We start from the raw sequence: 26,225 nt of genomic DNA, 5'->3' as shown, positions 1-26,225 counted from the left end.
CTATTCTGCAATTATTTATTGAAACTGCCCAAATTCATCTGATGAATCTGACATTAAGAGAAAAACCCTGATTTGACACAGTTATTTACCGCCTCCTCAATCAGATTGTAAGCATCTCAAAGAGACATCTACTAGGCTCCCCTGTCCCGTCCTCTACTGCACTGACACACTGTGCCCATACAATAAACTCTGAGAATAAATCTGAATGCAAACTTAATAAACTACAGTGAAGAACATAAGGTGCTAGTATCTGAATGCAAAAATCAAGAACAAATTGTAATAGTTGCTTAAATTTATAGACAAAAATAGGTATTCCCTAATTTGACATCTGATCTTTTACCAAGTACCTGGTGTATTCATTGTATTAAACTCTCAGCTTACTGAACCTGTTTAACCTTTGCAATTTTCATATCAAAATCAAGATTATTATAGCTAGGAACATTCTACTTACTTTTTAAAATTAACTTAATAAATATCACGAACATTTGTGTAAGGCAGATTGTCCTAGGTTTGAAGAATATAGTGGTGACTATGACCACCAGTGGAATACAAAGACAGTGAGAACTGTTTTGTGATTTCAGGGACTTCCCTGTTGGTCCAGTGATTAAGACTCTGCACTTCCATTGCAGGGGGTGCGGGAAGCGTGGGCTCAATCCCTAGCTGGGGAACTAAGATCCCACATGTCTTAGTTCCCACATCCCACACGTCACGTGGCATGGCCAAAAATTTAAAAATTAAAAAAAAAAAAAAAAAGAACTGTGATTTCAAAAAATTCAGAGGCTGTCAAGGTAGGAAAATAAATGATGTTCAGATTATACAACCGAGTCAGGCAGTGTTTTAGAAACACAAAATACCCAAACCAATGAAGAAAGCACTTTGGCAGAGGTTTGAAAAGGAATGGGAGTCAAGCTTCTGGCAATATGGCAGATAGCATCGACAAACAGATACAAACTTTGCTGCCCCTTTACAAACAGAGTAATGTTGGATAAAATATCACAAAATAACTTGGGGATAAATAGCTGAGTTTGAAATTAAGAGCAGAAACTTCATAGCTGCCCCAAATTAAGGAGACACAAACTCAAAAACAGCTGAAAAGAAAAACAGAATAGTTTTATAGCTCCAAGTGGTTGTGGACCAGAGTGCAATGACCAGATAGAAAGGAAGGATTAAAGGCAGCAGATCCTTTTAAGCAAAGGAATCTGGCACTGAACTGACTCACTAAATCCAGGAATAAAAGTCTAGAACATCTCCCACAGCCTTGGCAAAGTCTGCTGTGAAAAACTAAAACCTCCAGCCTAGGATATTTGTTAAATATGCAGTCCAAATTCATACTACCTAGATAATCTACAGCCCCCAAATCCTGAACTTGACTTTAAAAACTGGTCTGAAACCAGTGAAACCTATGAAGTATTCACAAGGAAAAAGGCTGAAACACCTACAAGGGATGATGAAAATGTTTTAAAGGTCTATCACTGGAATCTCCCAACCAAAGGAAACTCTGTATAGAAAAAAGGATCTTGTCTCTTCAACAAATAAGTTGCAAAGATAAGAATACAGATGGATAGGGAATCTACAGACCAACAGAGCCTTAAGAGATATATCAGCCAACAGCCAAGGTACAGATCTTATCTGGATTCTGATCCAAACAAACAAACTGTAAAACTATATACATATTTGACATTTAAAACCTGAAAATGTGAACAACTGGCAATTTAATAAAGAACTACTATTAATTTTTCTTTGGTGTTATAATAGTATGATGACTACTAAGATATTTACAGATGAAATTAAATGATGTGCTTCCAAATACTATATGAAAGGGGATTGTAGAAAAGAGATTCAGCAGTAAGACTGGGCAAGAATTGGTAACTGTTGAAGCTCAGCAATAGACACATGGAGACCCATTACTCTATTCCATCTACTTTTGTGTTTAATTTTTCCGTAATAAAACGCTTTCTAAAAATAACGCATCCATTACCGCTAAACAAGTATACCCTTTACCTCTAAGATAAACAAAAGTAGCAATATTTTGTTTTGTTTAATACACGTAAGATACATTTATTCTTGTTCTCTAATCTCAAAGTTCATTTGAAATGTAGTTCTAAATAAATTCACTTTGGAATATAAATTTCTTTATTCTATTTTCATATTACACTGTATATTAAATGTAATGTCCTTTACCTGTTGTTGAGTGCACTGTGATCTCAGATTATATATTCATGGATTAAAGCAAGTACCATAGAAGTATTTTAATATAATGCACGTTTAATTAAAAAAGAAATGTTTTCTTCTGGAGGTTAAACCAACATTTAAATTTTTTACTTCTTATGGGATTTCCCTGGTGGTCCAGGGGTTAAGAATCCACCTTACAATACAGGTGAGGTGCGTTCGATTCCCAGTCAGGGAACTAAGATCCCACATGCCTCAGAGCAACTAAGTCCATGAGCTACAGCCATTGAGTCCCGTGCAGCTCAACAAAACATTTCACAGGATGCAATGAAAATCCCACGAGCTGCAACTAAGACCTGATGCAGCCAAGTAAACAAATTCATTATTGCTTTTTATAACATTTTAATTTCTCAGCTGCTCCACACTCATTGGTTCCATGACCAACATATGATTATTTGCATCTTGCAGGGCAAGGTACTTTGTTTACTGATAAGTAAGTTGAGTAGACATATTCACATTATTTAAAGTACAAGAAATAGTGAACTCTCAAATGGGAACGCAACCCTTTCCTAACTTTAAATACACTGTCCACATATATGATACTAGATTCACCATCCATTAAAAGAGAAATTAAAGAGTTTTTTCCCCAATCATTATAAGAATGAACTTATGTCTAGAACCCAGATTCTCTCTCATTTGGTGGGTCAATGGAACATTTTCAAGATAACACGATTGTGTTAAGTGTGGACAATGCTATCATGATACAAAAGAAAGTCAAAACGAAAGTGTGAAAGTGAAGGTCACTCAGTCGTGTCCAACTTTTTGGGACCCCATGGAATATACAGACCATGGAATTTTCTAGGCCAGACTACTGGAGTGAGTAGCCTTGCCCTTCTCCAGTGGATCTTCCCAACCCACGGACTGAACCCAGGTCTCCCGCACTGCAGGCGATGCTTTACCAGCTGAGCCACAAGGGAAGCCCAAGAATCCTGGAGTAGGTAGCCTATCCCTTTTCCAATGGATCTTCCCAAACCAGGGTCTCCTGTATTGCAGGTAGATGCTTTACCAACTGAGCTATGAGGGAAGCCCCCAAAGTCTAGATAGATGAAAAATCTAGCCAACAATGATAACCAGTAATATACAACCAAATAGGTGTCAGTGATCTCTGTATGGAGGTAAGAAGTTTCTTGACTTCTCTTCTTAAAGCATCACTACCAATCTTGGTGAAAATCAGGAGTGTATCCATGAGGCAGTAGAAAGAAGACAGTATGGTTTTAAGAGGGGCTTCCCTGGTGGTTCAGATGGTAAGGAATCTGCCTGCATGCAATATGGGAGACCCAGGTTTGATCCCTGGGTCGGGAAGATCCACGGGAGGAGGAAATGGCAAGCCATTTCAGTATTCTTGCCTGGAGAATCCTATGGACAGAGCAGCCTGGTGGGCTACAGTCCATGGCTATAAGAAAACATTCTGTCTCTATATGAGACGTCTTTCCCTGCACTTGAAACACTGTAAATTAACTACATTGCAATTTTTTTTAATTAGGGGGAAAAACCCTAAAAACAAAAAACCTCATTCTGTACTCTAGATAGCCAACTTTAAAACATTTGTTTTGGGGACTTCTGTGGTGATTCAGTGGTTAAGACTCCTCCCTTTCACTGCAGGGCAAGGGTTTAATCCCTGGTCAGGGAACTAAGGGAACTGAGATCCCATATGCCATGTAGCCAAAAAATAAAAACAAATAGTGTTTCCTTTGATTCCAGCAGAATTGCATAGATGCATCTTTTTTTAAATTAGAAAACATAGAAAGGAACTTATAAAAAAGAAAACCAGGGCTTCCCCGGTGGCTTGGTGGTAAAGAACCTGCATGCCAATACAGGAGATGCAAGATACTCTGGTTCGATCCCTGGGTCGGAAAGATCCCTCAGAGGAGGGCATGGCAACCCATTCCAGTATTCTTGCCTGGAGAATTCCATGGACAGAGGAACCTGACAGAACCTACGGTTCATAGGTCACACAGAGTCAGACACAACTGAAGCAACTTAGCTCACATGCAGACATAAGCACCCTAGAGCCAGTGCTCTGCAACAAGAGAAGCCACTGCAATAAGCTCTTTGACTCCAACTAAGGAGGAGCCCCCACCCCCTGCAACTAGAGAAGTCCTACCATCAGCAATGAAGACTCAGCACAGACAAAAATAAATCTTTTAAAAAGTATCAATAGTATCAACTATTCTTTGACTATAGGCAAGACAGTTTAATAATGTGGGAGTTTTGTCTGCTGTGGAAGGAGGCATGTGGACAAAAGGGAAAATATAATTTAACTTCCTTTATGGTTTTAGTCTATCAACTTCTCTTTGGTTATTTGTATTTTCCTAGAAACACAAATTTCAGTTGGAAAGATCCTCTGTAAGAGGAAATGGCAACCCACTCCAGTATTCTTGCCTGGAGAATCCAATGGACAGAGGACCTGGTGGGTTACACTCCACAGGCTTGCACAGAACCAGACACAACCGAAGCAACTTAGCATGCCCACATACAAGCTATGCTACATCTAAAGCAAATTATGCTACAACCTGAAAGACTATTTTTCCCCTTTCCATTGCATCCATGGTTATTTTTACTTTCTCATTCCTAGTTTTGAGAATGTGAGCTTTCTCTCACATTTCTTGATGTGGCTAACTAGTGAATTAATGTGGCCAATTAACTAATTAGTTGCCTTATTTTTCTTTTAAACCAATCACCTTGACCTACTTCTTATGTGAAAGTAAAAGTGTTTAGTCGCTCAGTCGTGTCCGACTCTGCGAACCCATGGACTGCAGCCCACCAGGCTCCTCTGTCCATGGAATTCTCAAGGCAAGAATAGTGGAGTGGGTTGCCATTCCCCTCTCCAGGGGATCTTCCTGACCCAGGGCTCGAACCTGGGTCTCCCACATTGCAGGCAGATTCTTTATCATCTGAACCATCAGGGAAACCCCTGAAAACAGAAGAGCCAAGGATCAAACCTTGCATTGCAGGCAGATTCTTTGTGTGCCATCTGACTTCTTAGTCACACTAATATTTTAGAATATCGACTTTTAGGCTATATTCCCCTCTTAGTACAACTTCATGTGACAACTTATTCTTAAAAATTCAATTTTACTTCTTTTACAAAACAAAATAAATCATAAAAATTCTAGTATAAAAATATAGAGAGAATATACGTACAAAGTTAAAAACAACTACAATTCTTTCCCTTGAATAAATACTACTGAAATTTTGTGTTCCTCCAGGGTTTTTTTTCCAACACATACTCAAATGTACACATATATTCGCTCATTTAAAAACAACAAACATGACTGTTATTCATACTACTTTGTGAAAAGCTTTTATTCTCCCCATGTACTCTTTACACCAATATATCCAGCATTCTCATTCTTTCTAAATGAAGTACAATATTCCATTCCTGATTGATGAGCAAACAGTTGTTCTCAATTTTTGCCACCATAAACAACACTGTACTTAACATTCCTGAATAGAATTTCCTGTACAGTCAACAAGCATTCCTATAGGAAAATTTCATGGTACTGTAGATTAAAGGGTAGGAGTTATTTGAATCATTAAACCATGATAATCTGGCAAGTGAAGAGGAATGGTAATTTTTAAACCTTTTCACTGAAATATGACATATACACAGAAAAGTGCACAACTTATATTTAAAATGTAAAGCTCTAAGAAGTACAAACTATTATGTATAAAGTAAGCTACAGGAACATATTGTACAACACAGGGAACACGGCCAATATTTTACAATAATATAAATGGAGTATAACCTTTGAAAACTGTGAATCACTATATTGTATATCTGTAATGTATATAATATTGTACATCAACTATAGTTCAATAAAAAACACACAATTTGAAAAAGAAAAATAAAAGAATGCGAAGTTCAATAAATTTTCACAAAGTGGACATACCCATATACCAACATGCAGACGACAGTAATAAAACTGAGCATCATCAGAATCCCAGACATCTCCCCTTGTGCCCCTACACAGTCACCATCCTCCAAGGGCAACCTCTCCAGACCTAAAACACTTTTAATTTTTTAAGCCTGTTTTTGAATCTCATGTAAATGGAATCACACACTATATATCCACATTTTCCAAACTGCACCAAAATGCCCTGGGGCACTGCAAGATATTTTAAATTTGAAAATAGTCAACATTTATATTAAACCACACCAAATACTAGACTGCTACATTCCTCTCAATGACATCTTATCTTTGTGAAGCAGCATTTTCAGTGGTTGTTATGATAAAAGGAATGTGCAAAACTCATTTAACAGAAAATAAGAACGGTAGTGTCCAATTCAATTTCAAGTTCTGAGAAGTTGTACAGTGTCTGACACATACACACATTCCAGTAGTAAGTAATTGTGCTTATTTAAGAATGAAATACTCTTTCAATTTTTGTTTATTCATTTTTTTAATGATTCTTGTGTTGTTAGGACATAAGTATTATTCAGTTTTTTATATATAACTACTTAATTAACAGAGCTGTCAGCTATTTCTTTTGACCTGAGGGTGCTGTGAAGGGAGAAAGTTTGGGAGCCTCTGGTATATACTCCTTTGCTGATTTCTTTCACTTAATGTCACCTGTGAGATACATCCATATGGTTTCGCAACTGCAATTCATTGATTTTCACTGTAAAATATTCCTCTACATGACTATTTCAGAATTTATAATTGTCCTATTGATGGCTATTGGGATAGTTTCCATTTTCTTGGTTATTATGAATAGTATTGCTATGAACATTACTGTTATAATCGTGAGGAGGAATTACTGGGTTATACAGTGTGTGTACGCACACACACTTTATAGTAGATAATATGAGTTTTCCAAAATGGTGTATCAATTAACACTTCCACTAACAGTTTATGAGAGTTCTGAATGCTCCACATCCTTACCAACACTTCTTTTTCATTTAGTCATTCTGAAGACAGTATAGCAGAACAGCGATTTCCCTGAAGACAAAATGAGGTTGAGCATCTTTCCAAAATGTTTCACTGGACCTTTGAATGTCTTTTTGGATGTCTATTGCAAGTATTTTCTCATTAAAAAAAAAATTAGCTATTTCTTATTTTCTTTCTTTCTAGTTCTTTAGATGCAGGATGAATTTTTTATGAGATAATATGTGCTGCAAATATTTTCTCCCACTCTGTGGTTTTGCTTTTCATTCTTTTAATGGTATCTTTTAATAAACAGATGTTCTTAATCTTAAAATAGGCCAATATATCAAAATACCTTTACATTTAGTTCACTTTTTGTATCCTATTTAATGTATTTTTGCTGACACAGTGAAAACTTTTTCCTAAATAACTGTTTTCCACATTTAGATCAGCAACCCACCGAAAACGGTAATTGTGCATGGTAATGGTAATAAGGTAAGATCATGATCTTTCTCCCTCTACATGGATATCCAACTAACCAACACTATTTATTTGATCTTCCTTTCCCCACTGTACCACTATGTCACCTTTATCATAAACCAGGTGACAGTACATCTGTCAGTCTGTTACTGGACTGAACTGCTCCACTGGACTATGTCTATTTATATGGCAATCCCATATTATCCTGTTCCGTCCGTCCGTCCGTTCCGTCGCTCAGTCGTGTCTGACTCTTTGTGACCCCGTGGACTGTAGCCTACCAGGCTTCTCCGTCCATGGGATTCTCCAGGCAAGAATACTGGAGTGGGTTACCGTTTCCTTCTCCAGGGGATCTTCCCGACCCAGGGATCGAACCCGGGTCTCCCTCATTGGAGGCAGACGCTTTAACCTCTGAGCCACCAGGGAAGCCCATATTATCCTGTTACAGCTCCATATTTGATGGTGTAAGTTCTCCAGATTTCTTCTTCATGACTGACCTGGTTTGACACTGCACTTTAATTTGTATTTCATTTGATGTTTATTAGCCATTCATATTTTCGTGTTCTGTGAGCTGGCTCTTCAGGTCTTCTGGAAATCAGTTGGTTGTACTTTATATACTGATGAACATTAGATCTTTCTGTATTAGGAAATTCATCTCTTACCTGACAAAGGTCATTTGCATCAATTCAGTTCAGTTGCTCACTCATGTCTGACTCTTTCAGAGCCCATGGACTGCAGCACGCCAGGCCTCCCTGTCCATCACCAACTCCTGTAGCTTGCTCAAACTCAAGTCTTTTGAGTCGGTGATGCCATCCAACCATCCTGTCCTCTGTCTTCCCCTTCTCCTCCCGCCTTCAATCTTTCTCAGCATCAGGGTCTTTTCAAATGAGTCAGTTCTTCTCATCAGGTGGCCAAAGTATTGCAGTTTCAGCTTCAGCATTAGTCCTTCCAATGAATATTCAGGACTGATTTAGGATGAACTGGTTGGATATCCTTGCAGTCCAAGGGACTCTCAAGAGTCTTCTCCAACACCACAGTTCAAAAGCCTCAATTCTTCAGCGCTCAACTTTCTTTACAGTCCAACTCTCACATCCAAACACGGCTAGTTGAAAAACCATAGCTTTCACTAGATGCGCCTTTCTTGGAAAAGTAATGTCTCTGCTTTTTAATATGCTGTCTAGGTATGGTCATTTGCATAGTCTTTTTTTAAAAATGTGCTTTCAATTTCCCCCCTAATTTTTAACGTATTCAACAGAATTCATTTCTTTTTTTCATCCTAGGTTTTGGTTTCATGCTTAGAGAAGCCTTCACTAAGCCAGGACAGTATTACAGCACTGGCAAGATGAATAACAGAGGACTTCACATTCTACATTACTCATTTTTGTAACATTTGACACTTCTTAAATTTGTAAATTACTTTAAAAATAATTTCTTTAAAGAAGAATTTCAGTCATTCCCCACTGTAAGATACTGACCCAGTAATTAATTTTGGTGCTTTTAAGGTATCATTTGCCATATTTAAATCTTTAATTTGCTTGGAATTCATTTTGGTGTAAAGTGTTAAGTAGAGGTCTAACACTCCCCCCCCCCTCAGATAACCAATTTCCTCCCACCTGTTTAAATATAGCATTGCCCTATAACTTCAGTATATAAACAAATTCTTAAATATGCTTTAGCTTCCACGTAGACTGTCTACTATGTCCTAGAAATCAATTTCCCTCTTTGCTGTTCTTTTGCCAATACTATATTGTTTTAAAATACATATGGTCTTCTAATATACTTGACTATCCTGAATGTCGTACATTTAAAATTTTCCTTGGCTCATTTATTCTCAGGTAATTAATTCCTCCATGTAAGCATCATATTTAATAAGTTTCCTATACCTAATAAAATCCTGAGACTCTGATTCAACTTGCAATAAATTCAAAGCTTAAACTGACATGAGCTGACATATTTATAACATATGACCTTTCCATCCATATACAGGGTATGGCTGCCTATTCATGTTCTTTTATGTCCCACTCCCACTAAAGTTTTTGCTATTTATTTTTGGCCACACCATAGGGCTTGGAGATTCCCCAGTCAGGGATGAAACCTGGGTCACTGACTGTGAAAGTGCAGAATCCCAACCAATGGATCACCAGAGAATTTCCTGTTCTCAATTTATTAATCCTAAGAGCTTTTTAATGTGAAAAAAACAGTAACGATTTGGTTGTCAAATATGTTTCAAGAAATTTTTTTTTCAATTTGTTACCAGCCAACTTAAAAAGATTATGAGAATATTAGTTGAGGGTGAAGATAACTAAGAATAGAAATAAACACAAAAAAAGAAGAAAAAATACAATTCTAATACTAAATCAGGAATTCATTCATATCGTTTTTAGCAGGAGACTTACAATTTTTAAAACCCCCAAATTACTAAGTTAAAGACTGAAAACAAAAAAATAAAACACATTACTGAGGCACTTCACCTGGTCAAAATTTAACTCTATGACAAATTCTGTCACTGGAACAGGATACAAAACAGACCATTCAGCAGTTACAATAAAAAGATCACAAACTTCATTCTTTGAGGAACCCAGCCCTTCACTCTATTTGCTTTCACTTGGTATATAATTTCACAATTCTTTCTATTCTGTTCCCAAATCATTGAGTGCCCTTAGGGAAACATCATTCTGAGTCAGAGACATTATTCAGTAGAGTACTGTTTTATTGAACCATCTATATCTTCTGTCAATTTTTTAAAAAACATATTTTTATTGAGTGTCCCTTTCTATACACCTTAGCAACCATTCCAACTTCTGTTTAGCCTTTCTACATAAAATCCGCCACTCCTGTCCCTTACTGCTAGCAAGGGATCTTATCCTAATTCCTTACAACCATTCTTCGCAAACTTATCTATGTTCATACTCTATGTCTTTACCTCTTTCCATCTGATCGTAGAGGAAGAAGTAGTCTTTTCCCCAACTCTAATGTAAGACTGGTACCTTAATTTGTGGATGGTGAAAGAAGGGGCAAAGCTCACTCAATTAATGTCCCTATTCAGACCTCTGCTCCCTAATTTATTTCCTGCCTCACCCGTATACTCAACCTCTGATTCTGTTTTGGTGTCTGTCATTCGGACAAGAAGTATATTTTAACATCTTCCATCTTTAAACTTTAACAACAACTTTCACATTTCACCCTTCTACAGATCAATCCCTCTCTCTCCCTTCCCTTCTTAGGAGCAGTGAGCACACCTGCTTCTTCATCTCCTATTCATTCCATAACCCCATTTTCTCAAGCTGCACCTCATGAAGCTACTGACAAAAATCAACAGAGTGACAGTGAACTACGGTGCATCAGTATGGGGGAATTTTTGATGCACAAACACTATAATTTTGTCTGTGACTATGCCTAATGATGGAAGTTGGGGCAACTGGAGGGATCTGATTATGGGTTTCTCCTTGGAAACTATAAACTGGAGAAAATTGGAAACTGAAGAAAACTGGAAACAGTAAACAAGAAAGCAAGGTAAACAGAATACTGGGTATGAGACCTTGACTAAATTGCTTCACTTTCTCACTTATAAAACAGGTTAATACACTAATTTAGTTTAATTGTGAGGCTTAAACAAAGTAACTGTGTAAGAAGCACTTACAGTTTCAGGCATATGTTAAATACCTTCCTTGACTTTAGCACAGAGCCACATTCCCAACAGGCAGACAACAATTAGCTAATAAAAAGCATCGCCAAAAAACGCCGTATTAAAACTGTGGTCTGTGTGAAATACAAAATGTGGCAAAAAGCACCATCTGTTCATTCACTATTAATAATCCTCAAATGAAAAGCTTCAATTAGAAATGAAAGTTACTAGAAAGATATCCAAGTACTTTGAAGAAATTCAACCACTGATTGTACTTTGATTAAATTTCCAATTATGTTCTCTAAAAAGTGTAAAAGGTTGCAACATATGATTTAATAAAGTGGATACCGTTAGCACACACACAAAGTTGCAGTTTCCCAGGCTGAGAAAGCTTAACTCATCCTTCCTGCGAGGAATACATTTTAAATACACAAAATTTCCTTAGACACACACAAAAGTAAACCAATGTATCAAAGGGATCTGGAATAAAGGGAGATTTTTCTTTAACCACCCCCCCAAATAATAATATAAATGACCAAAATGAATATTCTCTAAGTATCTAGGGGGTAAAAACTGTTAAACTGGTGTAAAGCAGCTGGATTTAGTAGATTGAATGTAGCAAGTCAGCAGCTTTCTGAAAAAATATTCTGGGGTGGAGAAAGCGGGCAATCTTCCCAGTGAAACAACTGCCATAAAACACAATATATATGTAAGAACATATACATCTGTTAAATCTTAGTTTACAATGTTTCAGCCCACTTACAAATCAAGAGGAAGTGTTTAGATCTAAAAAATAAATCATACTTTTACTTTTGGTCAAATTCTGCATGGGTGGCTACTGGAGACGAGGAGATATCTACGCCGATTCAAGGCAAAGAGGACTGAATAATAAGGCCACTGTTCACATTCAAATGTGGGGGGAGAGGAAAAGGGAGGCTCCGAGTCCATAAAGTTCTCCTCCCTCTCTAAACACTGCAAGACTGTCCACGTCTAAAGACACTTACCCTTGAACCTCCTTGGAGACTGAACTTGGAGACATTTTGTTCAGATTTTTGAGGGGGAGCGATTTAGGAATGCTGCAAGATTACAACTTTCAACTACATGAACATGATTTAAATTCTAAAGTGTTTTTTGCTTCTTTAAAAAGACAGACTTTCTTCCTTTCAGGTAGTTTATCACCATTCCCGTATTAATAAAACCGCCTATTCAACCGCAAGGATCAATATAAACAAAAACCACAGCTTCAAAGGATATGCGAAAAAGGCACACCACTACTTCCAATAATTCCCCAACTTCCTCCCAATGACCGACGAGAAAGGTGACACGAAGCAAAAAAAGAAAAATACTTGCGAAGGAAGGAGGGGAGAGAAGAAGGCAGAAAGGAGGGGGAAAGAGTACACAAAAAAAGTCCAGCTGATGCTGACACTTAACTGGGGAAGAGAGAACAGAAAATATTCCCGAAGTCACAAGCTGGAAGGCAAGGGCTGAGTGGGACAAGGGCGCAATAGAGGAAGTCCACGCAAGAGGCCTACCCCAAAGGGGCCCCGAAGTACGAGGGAACACCAAAAGCGGGGAGGGGGGGAGTCTCACTGCGAAGAGGCATCCATCCATCAAGGCCCGAGAGCTTGAGACACGGAAGATAGCAGACGGGGCGTTTCTACACCGGACAGCCCGGCGCCGCCCCAGAGGTCTCGGGGAGCCGGTCCCACTACGAGGGGTGAGGGGTTAAACCCGGGGGTTCGCGGACGTGGAAGGGGGTGCGGCCCCAGGGGCTGCGGCGGGAAGAGCGGGCCCACGCCCGTCGCCCACGGCCCGTACCTTGTAGTACACGTCGAACTGGATGTTCTCCGGCAAAGAGCGGATGTCGCGGCGAGAGCGGATGTAGTTATCCACCACAGCGGAGATGGCGGTGTTATAGAGAGTCTCTGGGATCCACTCGAGCTCCACGGCCGCCATCTTCCTTCCCTCCGCCTCCTCCGCCTCCTCCGCCTCCTCCTCCCGAAGGCCCCCGCCTCCCTCCGTAGCGAACTCCTCAGCGGCCCCGGAGGCTTCCGAGGGGCGGCGGCGGCGGCGGCCACGCGGACACACGGCAGAAGGGCGCGGCCGCCCTGCCTCCTCCCGGCTGAGCTGAGGGCGGCGGGTGCAGGCCCGGCGGGGAGAGCTCGCCGGAGACACGGGGCCAGCCGAGCCGAGGCCTCACATTCCGCGTCTGCGAGCACCCCGGGCTCCGTCCCAGCGCCGAGCTCTGCAGGGGCGGGACTGCGCGCGCGCGGCGTCATGACGTCAGCGCACGCCGACGCGCCGGAGGGCAGGAATGCGGCAGGCGAGAGACTCGGGAAGGCGAGAGCCGTGATCCCGCCCCCGGGGAACAGAGTTTTTCCATGGGGGCCGGGGCTGGGTGGTTGAGGGGGAACCTTTTTTCACTGGGACGAGTTATGACAGGTTTTCACCAGCTGCTGCCGAGTCTCCAGCATCGTCTCTCCTTTCAGCCAGTCCTTCTTCGGGAGTTCTCAGGACCCTTTCGAGGTGCAGGCAAAAGTTTGGATGCACAATTATCAGTCCACTGAAGATCCCGCGTTCAGGGAATTCACATTGCTCTGGAAATATTCCCTTCGGCTCCGGTTCCTCAGTCGAGTTAGGAACCTTCGGCCTAGAACTAGGGATCAGGATGAAAGGGAGACTTGCGTTGTGTAACCATTTGCACTGTTTGAACTTTACTGTTTCTTTTTCCTGACGAAATTTACCGGAAAAAAAAACACAAAAAACAAAAAGAACCACTTTAGAAAAATCTGGTGGGGTGGTTAGACTTATGGAGTTACAAATAGTGGTGAGAGGAAAAGGGCTAAGTGGTGGCCGTAAGGTGACTTATTGGTAAAACATAAAGGAAGATTTCAACTTTCTCCCCTACTTCTAGTCCCAGCCTCAGGGGAGAAATAATTGAGAGTTCTTGTTATAGCTCTCTTCCATCCTCAGCCTGAACATCTGCTACTTATGTAACTTAATTTCCCGTGTCTTAGATTTCAAGAACTTCATGCAACATCTTTCTGCTCTAGTTTAAGGAAATTGTAATTAGTGACGCTGTCTGTCTCCTGGTCATGCCATAGCAATGTAAAACCTGAAAACGATGATAATAACGTGCTGACATTTAGAGCTAAAAGAATTGGAAGTGGCTCTTCCAGTTCACCCCAGTATGTCACTGTTAAAAGGTTAAATAGTTTGGTAAGAAAGAAGGAAACAAACACACTTAGTCCTCTTCTCCGTCTATACCAGCATTTACTCTGTAATCAATGAACCAGGGAAAGCTGTGGTTGACCTTAACACAGGGTTACCAGAATTGGCAAGTAAAAAAATGCAAATACCCAGTTATTTTAATTTCATATAAACAACCAATCCTTACCTTAAGGTGCTAATTCCAGAACTGGAATCCATTTGCAGGCCCTTGTGAACTGGCTGGACAGAGGAGAAAGTGGAAAAGTAGGCCATTTTTGTTGCAGTCTGCCCTCAATTGAAGGAAGAAAGCCTTTCAGTTGTACTCTAGAAAATTAGTGAGTCCCAGCAGAGCTGGTATTTGAACTCAATAATTATATAAACGCTGTCTTTCATATTTTGGATGATAGCATAGCATCTGAGTTTTCAGTGGTCAAGGTCAGATCATGAAAGTGCTAATGTGATGCTAATGACCTTGGACTTTATCTTAGAGATGATAGGGAATCCTTAAAAGATTGTAAGGTAGTAAAAGAATCAGATTTGTGTGTCAGCAAGAAGACAGTAATCATCTATGACCAGCAGAGCCAAAAGAAGATCTTCAATCATGCACTCTTGGCTACAGAAGGATAAAAGACAGAAGAGGCCTGCTAAGCTGTCCTGGCCACCTATAAATTTGGGTGGAGGAGGTCCTTTGTATCACAAGGTTATCCCCACAGTCCACCAAATCTCCTTTAAGCCTTGACTACTGGTAGCCTCAAATTTGGTGGAAAGCCTTCCACTCTACAGAGCCATATGAAACATGAACTTAGTTCAAAAATACTGAGAATTCTAAGAGGCAATACACATTGTAACTTTTTTTTCTTTTTTGGCTGAGCCCTGCAGAATGTAGACTCTTAGTTCCCCAACCAGGGGTTGAATCCATGCCCTCTGGACCGCTAGAGAAGACTCTGTAACCCTTTTTAAATGGCAGTATCTCCCTTCATTGAGATATTGGAGGGGCGTCTAAGTACCTTGCTCTTGATTGGCTTATGTCTGCTTCAACAAATGGAGTACAGCAGAAGTGATGCTAAGCCAGAAAAGGCCACACAGAGTCTACCTTCTCTGGAATACTCCTGGATTCCTGAGCCAGCTTGTAAAAAGATGAACTACTCTGAAGCCACTGTGCTGTGAGTAAGCCCAAGCCACATGGAGAGGCTACATGTAAGCACTCCTGGTCAACAATCCCAGCTGAATGCAGCCTTTGAGTCATCCCTGCTCAGGTATCAGTTGTTTCCGTGCAGAAATCTCCACATGATTTCTCAATCCTAAGACATTTGAGTTGGGCTTCCCTCATAGCTGAGCTGGTGAAGATTCTGCCTGCAATGGAGGAGACCTAGACTCGATTCCTGGGTCAGGAAGATCCCCTGGAGATGGAAATGGCAACCCACTCCAGTATTCTTGTGTGGAGATTCCCATGGACAGAAGAGCCTGGTTGGCTATGGTCCACAGGGTTGCAAGAATCAGACACAGCTGAGCAACTAAACCACCACCACCAAGACATTTGAGTTACCCTCAGCCTTTCCTGTGGAAAATTCTGAAAGAGATGGAATACCAGACCCCCTGACCTGCCTCTCAAGAAACCTGTGTGCAGGTCAGGGAGCAACAGAACTGGATATGAAACAACAGACTGGTTCCAAATAGGAAAAGGAGTACGTCAAGGCTGTATATTGTCACCCTGCTTATTTAACTTATATGCAGAGAACATCATGAGGAACGCTGGGCTGGAGGAAGCACAAGCTGGAATCAAGATTGCCAGGAGAAATATCAATAACCTCAGATATGCAGATGACACTACCCTTATGACAGAAAGTGAAGAGGAACTAAAAAGCCTCTTGATGAAAGTGAAAGAGGAGAGTGAAAAAGTTGGCTTGAAGCTCAACATTCAGAAAACTAAGATCATGGCATTTGGTCCCATCACTTCATGGCAAATAGATGGGGAAACAGTGGAAACAGCAGCTGACTTAATTTTTCTGGGCTCCAAAATCACTGCAGATAGTGATTGCAGCCATGAAATTAAAAGACGCTTACTCCTTGGAAGGAAAGTTATGAACAACCTAGACAGCATATTAAAAAGCAGAGACGTTTCTTTGCCAACACAGGTCCGTCTAGTCGAAGCTATGGTTTTTCCAGTGGTCATGTATGGATGTGAGAGTTGGACTGTGAAGAAAGCTGAACACTGAAGAATTGATGCTTTTGAAGTGTGGTGCTGGAGAAGACTCTTGAGAGTCCCTTGGACTGCAAGGAGATCCAACCAGTCCATCCTAAAGGAGATCAGTCCTGGGGGTTCATTGGAAGGACTGATGTTGAAGCTGAAACTCCAATACTTTGGCCACCTCATGCGGAGAGCTGACTCACTGGAAAAGAACCTGATGCTGGGAAAGATTGAGGGCAGGAGGAGAAGGGGACGGCAGAGGATGAGATGGTTGGATGGCATCACCAACTCGATGGACATGGGTTTGGGTGGACTCCGGCAGTTGGTGATGGACAGGGAGGCCTGGTGTGTTGTGGTTCGTGGGGTCACAAAGAATCGGACACAACTGAGTGACTGAACTGAACCGCCTTTCCAGTCTTTCCAGATGAGGGTCCAAGCATCAGTAGGCTAAGTGAGACAAGTATCCTTGCTCTGCTCTGAAATCCTGACCCACAGAAACATGATAAGATGGTTCTTCATTTATATCACTAAGGTTGTAGTGGTTATGCCACAGCAGGTCCCTGGAACACCCCATTCCAATCCCCTATGGTTTGAGAAACCCATCACTTAATAGACTCCATAATCAACCTATTCCCTCTCAGAACTATACATTACTAAACATATGAATTCATTCATGAGAATGAGACAATTCATATCCTGTGTTGGACAATTTTCTTAATTTTCTGACAATGGCTATGCTACACTACCTATAAGAGTGAACCGCCTAATCGTAGGTATCAGAATGGAGACAAGGATTTTTTCCTTTTTTTTAAAGATTATTTATTTTATTTTTGGCTGCACCGGGTCTTGGTTGCTGCATGCAGGCTTTCTCTGGTTGCGGCAAGCAGGGGCAGTCTCCAGTTGCAGTGTGCGGGCTGATTGCCTTGGCTTCTTATTGCAGAGCACTGGCTCTAGGTTCACAGGTTCAGTAGTTGTGGCTTGTGGGCTCTAGAGCACTGACTCAGTAGTTGGGGCACATGGGCTTAGTTGCTCCGCAGTGTGTGGTATCTTCCCGGACCAGGGATTGCACCTGTGTCCTCTGCATTGGCAGGTGAATTCTTAATCACTCGACCACCAGGGAAGCCTGAGATAAGGACTCCTGTGCTAAATTTGTAGAGGCTTTTTCAGAGACCTTCAGGTCTAAATCCACATAGTCAACACTCATCAACCACAGACCAACAATCACATGGTCCTCATACATAGTCATCAAGACACACCTATGGCACCACACATCACAGAGGCAAAATGACTGGATCCTATAACTTGCAACCACCGAAGAACAGAGCAAGGCTTTCCAACAAGTTCTTATCACTTGGGGACACAATGCAGGTAGGAAATTCTGCCCCGTTCTCATCTTTTAGTACCATTACCCATATCTGCAGAAGACTCAAAAGCTTTTTTCTGTACATGTTCATGATTATGATCCATCTTGTCTGGACCTCTTTAAATTCATCCTGCTTGCTACATGTGGCTTCTTGTCTCCAAAATTAATCCAAACTGCTACTTGCTAGGATGCTCCCCCAATCTTGTTCTCTACTGTCCTCATTAATATTGGCCCTAAGAGCAATAGAAAATATAACCTATCACTTGCCAGTCCTTATTTTGAGAAAGCCCCCTTAAAACCTATCCTGCACGAACTCTACCTACTTACCCTGAAAATCAGAAGTAGAGAATCACATATTGATATTTGGCAGAAACCTACACAATATTGTAAAGCAATTATTCTTCAATTAAAAATGAATCAATTATTTTTAAAAAATTAAATGTAAAAAGAAAAGAAGTAGAGAATCAGTATAGAAGGTCTGAGTGGTTTTGTATTTTGCTGCTAATGCTGGTCCAATACAGAATAAATGTTTAAGGGTCATTCTTGAAAAGACAGACATATAATCCAGAATCACAATACAATGCGAGAAAAACTGTGATAGAGTTTCCTTGGGATGTTATAAGAGTAGTGAGGAGATAATGAGTTGGTTTTGGATGTAATAGTTACATAAAAGTTCTGCTGCCGCTGTCACGTCAGTCCTGTCCGATTCTGTGCGACCCCATAGGCGGAAGCCCACCAGGCTCCCGTCCCTGGGATTCTCCAGGCAAGAATACTGGAGTGGGTTGCCATTTCCTTCTCCAGCGCATGAAAGTGAAAAGTGAAAGTGAAGTTGTTCAGTCGGGTCCGACTCTTCACGACCCCATGGACTGTAGCCTACCAGGCTCCTCCGTCCATGGGATTTCCCAGGCAAGAGTACTGAAGTGGGTTGCCATTGCCTTCTCTGTAAAAGTTCTAAAACAGGTCAATTAAAGCATTTTCAGTTGCAGTGAAGTTCATAGGATAATAACAAACATATTTACTTGAGCAATTATAGGTGAGTTCATTTCACCTTGACACTATACCTCCAATTTCTAGGAAAATTTCTATCAGAATGCTTAAAATACATGCAAAATTTTGAAACAGAGTTGTGGTTCTTTATCTGGAACAGTAAAAAGTTTTAATTTTTTCAATGAGATAGAAAATAGGAGCAAAGTAAACTATATGCAAAGTGATATAGTCATGTAACCACCTCATGTAGCCATCTGATACCAGTATTAGCCTACCTAAGTGCATTCCAACCACATCCAACTCCCCACCAAACTGTTTAGTCCAAATATACAAATAATACAGATTTTTAACTTAGAAGACAAAATATGTGGTGAGGTCATCTACTGAACTTAACAACATACTGAGAGTTTGGGTCCAGTTTTGAATTTTTTAAGGATGAGGTTTCTATAATATACACAGGCAGACTTGGGATAGGTTTCAAGACTGGGGGGAAAACCTGATAATTTTTGATGATAGTTAAGTATGAGAGAGTAAAAAGAGTATATCAAAAGAGAAGAAGAATGTATAATTCAAGAGAAAAGGAAAATTAAAAGATCACATTATAAACTGCCATGTAACATTCCTTATAATGATATGTTACAATTTAATTATATCATGTGTGGATGCCATCTCCCCCGCAGGCCTGTAAGCTTCTTGAGGACTAGACAATATCGTGTGTTTCAGATACCAAGTCTACTGCAGACATAGGGTGAGCATTCAGTAATTGTATTAATAAATGAATAGGTCTTCCTACTTCTCTTTTGGGGGGGAAAAAGAGTTCACTGATTCCAAAAATTTACTTCCTTTAAACTCATACTTTGAAAAGCACACACTTTAAAATAGTTTGTGTTTCCTTTTGAAAAAATGTTGTGAGATATACAAAACATTAAACTTACTATTTTAACCATTTTAATGTACAATGTGTTGGCAATAAGTACACTAAGATTATTTTGCAACCATCAACATTACCCATCAGAACTTTTTCATCCTCTCAAAAACTCAATTAAACAATAATCCCCCAATTTCCTCCTCTTCTCAGCCCCTGGTAATTTCTAATCTGCTTTCTATCTCTGAGTTCACATATTCTAGGTACCTCATATAGGTAGAATCATACAATTTTTGTTCTTTTGTGTCTGGCTTATTTCATTTAGCATGTTTTCAGGATTCATCCATGTTTTAGCTTGTATCAGAATTCAGTTCCTTTTTAAGGTTAAATAACACTCAGTCATAATATGTATCACATTTGTTTATCCATTCATTAGTTCATTGACATCTGGGTTGTTTTCACATTTTGGCAATTGTGAATAATGCTATGAATAGAGTATACAAACATTTGTTTGAGTCATTGTTTTCAATTCTTTTGGGTGTATACCTAGGAGTAGCATTGCTGGATCATATGGTAATTCTCCCCTTCATGGATCACTGCCTTGTTGTGGCACTTGCATAACTCAGTGAAGCTATGAGCCATGCTATGCAGATCCATCCATGATGGATGGGTCATAGTGGAGAGTTCTGACCAAATGTCCACTGGAGGAGGGAATGGCAAACCACTCCAGTGTTCTTGCCGCCAGAACCCCATGAACGTTATAAAAAGGCAAAAAGATATGATACCAAAAGATGAGCCCCCCAGGATGGAAGGTGTCCAATATGCTATTGGGGAAGAGCGGAGGGCAATTGCTAATAGCTCCAGAATGAATGAAGCAGCTGGACCAAAGCAGAAACGACACTCAGTTGTGGATGTGTCTGGTGGTGAAAGTAAAATCCCATGCTCTAAAGAACAATATTTCATAGGAACCTGAAATGTTAGGTCCATGAATCAAGGTAAATTGGTCGTGGTCAAGCAGGAGATGGCAAGTGTAAATATCAACATTTTAGGAATCAGTGAACTAAAATGGGTGAGAATGGGTGAATTTAATTCAGATGACCATTATATCTACTACTGTGGGCAAGAATCCCTTAGAAGAAATGAGTAGGCCTCATAATCAAGTCCAAAATGCAGTACTTTGGTGCAACCTCAAAAACGACAGAATGATCTCAGTAATGTCAAAGGTACATATCAGCAAGGAGGGGAAGGTTGAAGGATGGAAACAACAAGGACCTAACAGAAGCAGAAGAGATTAAGACATGGCAAGAAAACACAGAAGAACTATACAAAAAAGATCTTGATGACCTGAAAACCATGATGGTGTGGTCACTCACCTGGAGCCGGACATCCTGGAATGTGAAGTCAAGTGGGCCTTAGGAAGCATTACTACCAACAAAACTAGTGGAGGTGATGGAATTCCAGCTGAACTACTTAAATCCTAAAAGATGATGCTGTTAAAGTACTGCACTCAATATGTCAGCAAATTTGGAAAACCCAGCAGTGGCCATAGGACTGGAAAAGGCCAGTTTTCATCCCAATTCCAAAGAGCAGTACAAAAGAATGTTCAAACTACCAGGCGCTTGTGCTCCCTTCCCATGCTAGTAAGGTTATGCTCAAAATCCTTCAAGCTAGGCTTCAGCAGTACTTGAATTGAGAACTTGCAGATGTACAAGCTGGGTTTAGAAAAGGCAGAGGAATCAGAGATCAAATTGCCAATATTTGTTAGATCATAGAGAAAGCAAGGGAATTCCAGATAAACATCTACTTCTGTTTCATTGACTACACGAAAGCCTTTGACTGTGTGGTTCACAACAAACTGTGGAAAATTTTTAGAGATGGGAAATACCATACCATCTTACCTGTCTCCTGAGAAACCTATATGCTGGTCAAGAAGCAACAGTTATAACCTTACATGGAACTACTCACTGGTTCCAAACTGGGAAAGGAGTGCAACAAGGCAGTATATTGTCACCCTGCTTATTTAATTTATATGCTAAATGCCGGGCTGGATGAGTTACAAGCTGGAATCAAGATTGATGGGAGACTATAAACAACCTCAGCTATGCAGATAAAACCACTCTACTGGCAGAAAGCAAAGAACTAAAGAGCCTCTTGATGAGGGTAAAAGAGGAGAGTGAAAAAGCTGGCTTAAAACTCAACATTCAAAAAACTAAGATCCTACATCCAGTCCCATCACTTTATGGCAAATATGAGGGGAAAAAGTGGAAGCAGTGACAGATTTTCTCTTCCTGGAGAGATCCCAGAATCATTGCAGCCATGAAATTAGAAGTTGTTTGCTTCTTGAAAGGAAAGCGATGACAAACCTAGACAGTGTACTAAAAAGCAGAGGCATTACGTTGCCAGCAAAGGTCCATATAGTCAAAGCTATGGTTTTTCCAGTAGTCATGTATGGATGTGAGAGTTGGACCATAAAGAAGGCTGAATGCTGAAGAACTGATGATTTTAAACTGTGGTGCTGGAGAAGACTCTTGAGAGTCCCTTGGACAGCAAGGAGATCAAACCAGTCAATTCTAGAGGAAATCAATTCTGAATATTCATTGGAAGGATTGATGCTGAAGCTGAAGCTCCAATATTTTGGCCACCTAATGTGAATAGCCCACTCATTGGAAAAGACACTCATGCTGGGAAAGATTGAAGGCAAATTGAGAAGAGGGCAGCAGAGGATGAGATAGATGGTTGGATAGCATCACCAATTCAATGGACATGAACTTGGGCAAACTCCAGGAGACAGTGAGTGGCTGGGAGGCCTGGCATGCTGCAGTCCAAGGGGTCACAAAGAGTCAAACATGACTTAGTGAATGAACAACAACATGGTAATTCTATTTTAAACAAATAATTATTTATTTATTTGGCTGCTTTTAAATCTTATTAATAGTGTGTCATGCGTGATCTTTCATTGCAGAGCACAGACTCTCTAGTTGCGGTGCTTGAACTTACTTGCTCTGCAGCATGTAAGATCTTTAGTTCCCTGATCAGGGATCAAACCTGGATCCCCTGCATTGCTAGGTGAATTCCTAACCCTGGACCTGCACAAGGGTTCCAGTTTTTCCACATCTTCACTCTTGTTATTTTCCACTTTTGATAGTCATCCTAATAAGTGTAAATTTGTAGGAACATCTTTATACATATCTCTGTTTAAATAGGTGAGGAAACATCTATAAATTAAGGTGCAATTTGTACTTTTTTAAGGCTCTAGATATGTATTGCCTAAACATTTTTTCCAACATAACTTTATTGTCTTCAGCTGTATATTTAATACACTGTCTTCTTATTGGGCTAGCTGATCACTGTATTGTGAATTTTTGTGAAATACAAAATTGTTTTAATACCACTTCACACTCATTGAATATTAAATAGGTAGCTGAAGACCTTCACCTCCAAACCCCTGCATGGATCCCAGAGTAAAAATGAAAAAAAGACATTTGAGGGGGCTCGATTACAGAGGGTCTACTTTCCTTTTTATTTATTCTTTATTTTTGGCCATGCTGCTTGGCTTGTGGAATCTTCCCTATCAGGGGTCGAACCTAGGCCCTCCGCAGTGAGAGCACAGAACCCTAACCACTGGGTAAATGCGTGCTCAGTTGCTTCAGTCGTGTCTGACTCTTTGCAATCCCATGGAGTGTAGCCCCCCAGGCTCCTCTGTCTGTGGGATTCTCCAGGGAAGAATATTGCAGTGTGTGGCCATGCCCTCCTTCAGGGAATTTTCCCAACCCAGGGATTGAATCCGTGTCTCCTGTGTCTCTTGTACTGCAGGCAGATCCTTTACTGTTGAGCCACACCAGGGAAGCCCCCCTAACCACTGGACAACCAGGGAATTTCCCAGAGGGTCTACGTTCATAAGTAGCATCCAGAAGGGGAGTAAGAACACACAGTAGGAACTGTGGTTTGACAGACCTAAGGAGATGGTCTTAGAGAACATCACAGGGCACCCCAGCTTGACACAGGACTGGCATGTTGTTTTCAGTCCCTCAATCATGTCCAACTCTTTGTGACCCCTGGGCAACCCAAGAGTTGCTCAGAACAACAGAATGATTCTTTTTTTTTTTTTTTATGGGAAACTGCTGTCTCTTTATTTAAGCATTAGGAAGGAAATTAACTTTGGTCACATATTACCTTAAAAAAAAAAAGCTCCATTTTACATATTCCTAAATAGATAGGACCAAATGATCAGAGAAAAAATTTCTTCTGTAAAAATTGGCCAATTTTATAGTAAAAAAAAAAAATCTAACATACAATATCATTCAAATTATATAAAGACTACTTGGGATCATAACATTCCAAATATATGACAACTGCAACCCCAACCTAACAGGTGTGAAAAGTATTTGCTCTCATGTTGCTTTGGTCCAAAAGAGTAGAGCTGGATCAGTAAGAGTAAACTAAGTTCCTAATCTTTTGCCAGCATTAATTTAGATTGTTATTGGCAGCAGAAATACCCATGATGAATAGTTCTACTATGAGAAAGTATAATAAAAGAACACCCATGAACACATCACAGTACCAGATAAAACTTTTATAAGAGAAAAACATGAAGAAACAAAAAAAGATAAACAGCTACCACACAAAAAATACTGTTTCCCCCATAACTGTATCTGAAGGGGTAAAAAGGTGATGTTAGAGACTTTTGATGATGCTAACATGAAAGGAAGTTGACCATTGTATTTATTTCTTATTTTATACAACTCTTACTCTTTACAAAAATGGTTATAATCATGCCCATGAAAGTGTAACCCACGGCATCTGAAAGCAAACACTCTTTGTAATTATTTAAAAGGGCCTTTTTAAAAATTATAATACAAAGGTCTGTGCTCTATAAGCAGTCCTCCACTGTACATTATAACAATAAGGCTTACTTTTAATACAAAGACTAAGTGTTTGGGAGTTATGAGCCACTGGATTTAACAAACATCATCTTATAGTTGCTTTTTGCATCTTTTTTGTTTTTGGAATCCTCCACTTCATCAGGGTGCTCAGTAGCTTGGAGCTCTTCAGTAGATTCTTCTTTCTCTGACTCTGAATCACTTTCAGAGCCATCTGGACTTTCAGGATCAGGTGAATCATCATCATTGTCATCTCCAGCCACATCACCTTCTCCATCATGATCATCTACCTCACTGAAGCCAAGTCCACAATGTCGTCGATATCTTCCTGATAATTTACTGTCCATACTTTGTTGATATTGAGACTCCAGTTCTTCATTAATTTTCTTGTCTTCTTCCCCTGTGCGGAAGTGAGATGTGGATTTGTGATCTCCTATAACAAGACGACCAGTATGTTCTTTCTTTCCTGCTCCCATAAGTCTCAAGAACTTTTGCTTTCTTTCTTCATTACCTAAGTCTGCTGCCTCCCAATTGCTTGATCCAAGATCGTCGTCTGGGGAGGCTGAACGCTTCACCCCGTGCGGATGGGACTCCCTGGCAGCACTCATGGTTGCGGACACCACAACGGGAAAGGTCGAACCCACTCGCCCGTTCTCTTCAGCCGCGACGCCAGCAGCCTGCAGTCTGCCACCAGCCCAAGCAGCAGCGCCACTCCACAAGGCAGAGTCCCTCCCAGAACAACAGAATGATTCTATGTACCCAAGAGCCTGGGACAGCCTCCCAGAACTGGCCACTGGCAGCCTGTTACACAAAGGGGTAGACAATTCCAGTGTAGCAGAGAGGGCCCATCAAGGAAGAGAGAGAGAAATCTGAGATCCAAAAGCTCTGAGATCCAAAAGCAGTGATGGGTATGGACCATCTCGCAGAGGCTGATCCCTAGCAGGATAAAACAGCTCCAACTGTTTTTTGGTCCTTGGATCACATGACTCAAGATTAAAATTCCAAGGGCAGAAAGTCATACTGGCTAACTTGGGTCACGTGTTCAACTTTGGTCAAAGGGGGACAAGGCAATACATATGACTATTCATCAAGGTTATACCAAATAGGAAACCAGTAGTTATGTAAGAAAGTAATATTAGATGATAATATCAAAAGATGAGGTCAGAGATATCTGGCAAGCAAAAACTACAGTTGTCTAAGTGAAGTCACCAAGTAGATTTACCCTTCAAAGATACAATAAGCTTTGGAAAATGGCAACTTTATTAAGGCATAGTTTGTATACAATAGAAGTGAAATATCTTAAGTTGATGACTTTTGACAAATGTACACATGTATGTAACCACCCCCCCCAAAAAGTGTACATTTTCATCTCCCCGGAAGTTCCTTGATGCCCCATTTGCAGTCAATCTCTCCAACTGCTCCACTCCTGGAAACCATTGATATGATCTTCTCGTACTATTGATTAGTTCTGTTTTAGAATTTCTTATAAATGGAATAATAATCTAATATTTAAATTTTTTCATTTTATTTCTT

At 40.3% G+C, this 26,225-nt stretch overlaps 1 protein-coding gene and 1 pseudogene across 1 annotated transcript in view; both read right to left on the bottom strand.

Annotated features, from left to right (window-relative positions):
• The window catches only part of APPBP2 (amyloid beta precursor protein binding protein 2), a 62,110-nt gene extending 48,650 nt beyond the window's left edge, over positions 1–13,460 (bottom strand). The window contains exon 1 of the mRNA XM_055400226.2: positions 13,018–13,460. Within this exon, the coding sequence (XP_055256201.1) occupies positions 13,018–13,155 (138 nt within the window). The 5' untranslated portion in view covers positions 13,156–13,460. The remainder of the gene's footprint in view (positions 1–13,017) is intronic.
• An 11,227-nt stretch (positions 13,461–24,687) lies between these two features.
• LOC129539538 (small acidic protein pseudogene) lies at positions 24,688–25,454 on the bottom strand (annotated as a pseudogene).
• Positions 25,455–26,225: the final 771 nt, after the last annotated feature.

This window comes from Moschus berezovskii, chromosome 20 (genome assembly GCF_049115385.1).
Source record: "Moschus berezovskii isolate FMDL1 chromosome 20, NW_MosBer_1.0, whole genome shotgun sequence".
Classification (NCBI taxonomy): Eukaryota; Metazoa; Chordata; class Mammalia; order Artiodactyla; family Moschidae; genus Moschus; species Moschus berezovskii.
The sequence above is the reverse complement of the archived record's forward strand: the minus strand, read 5'-3'. Positions and strand labels throughout refer to the sequence as shown.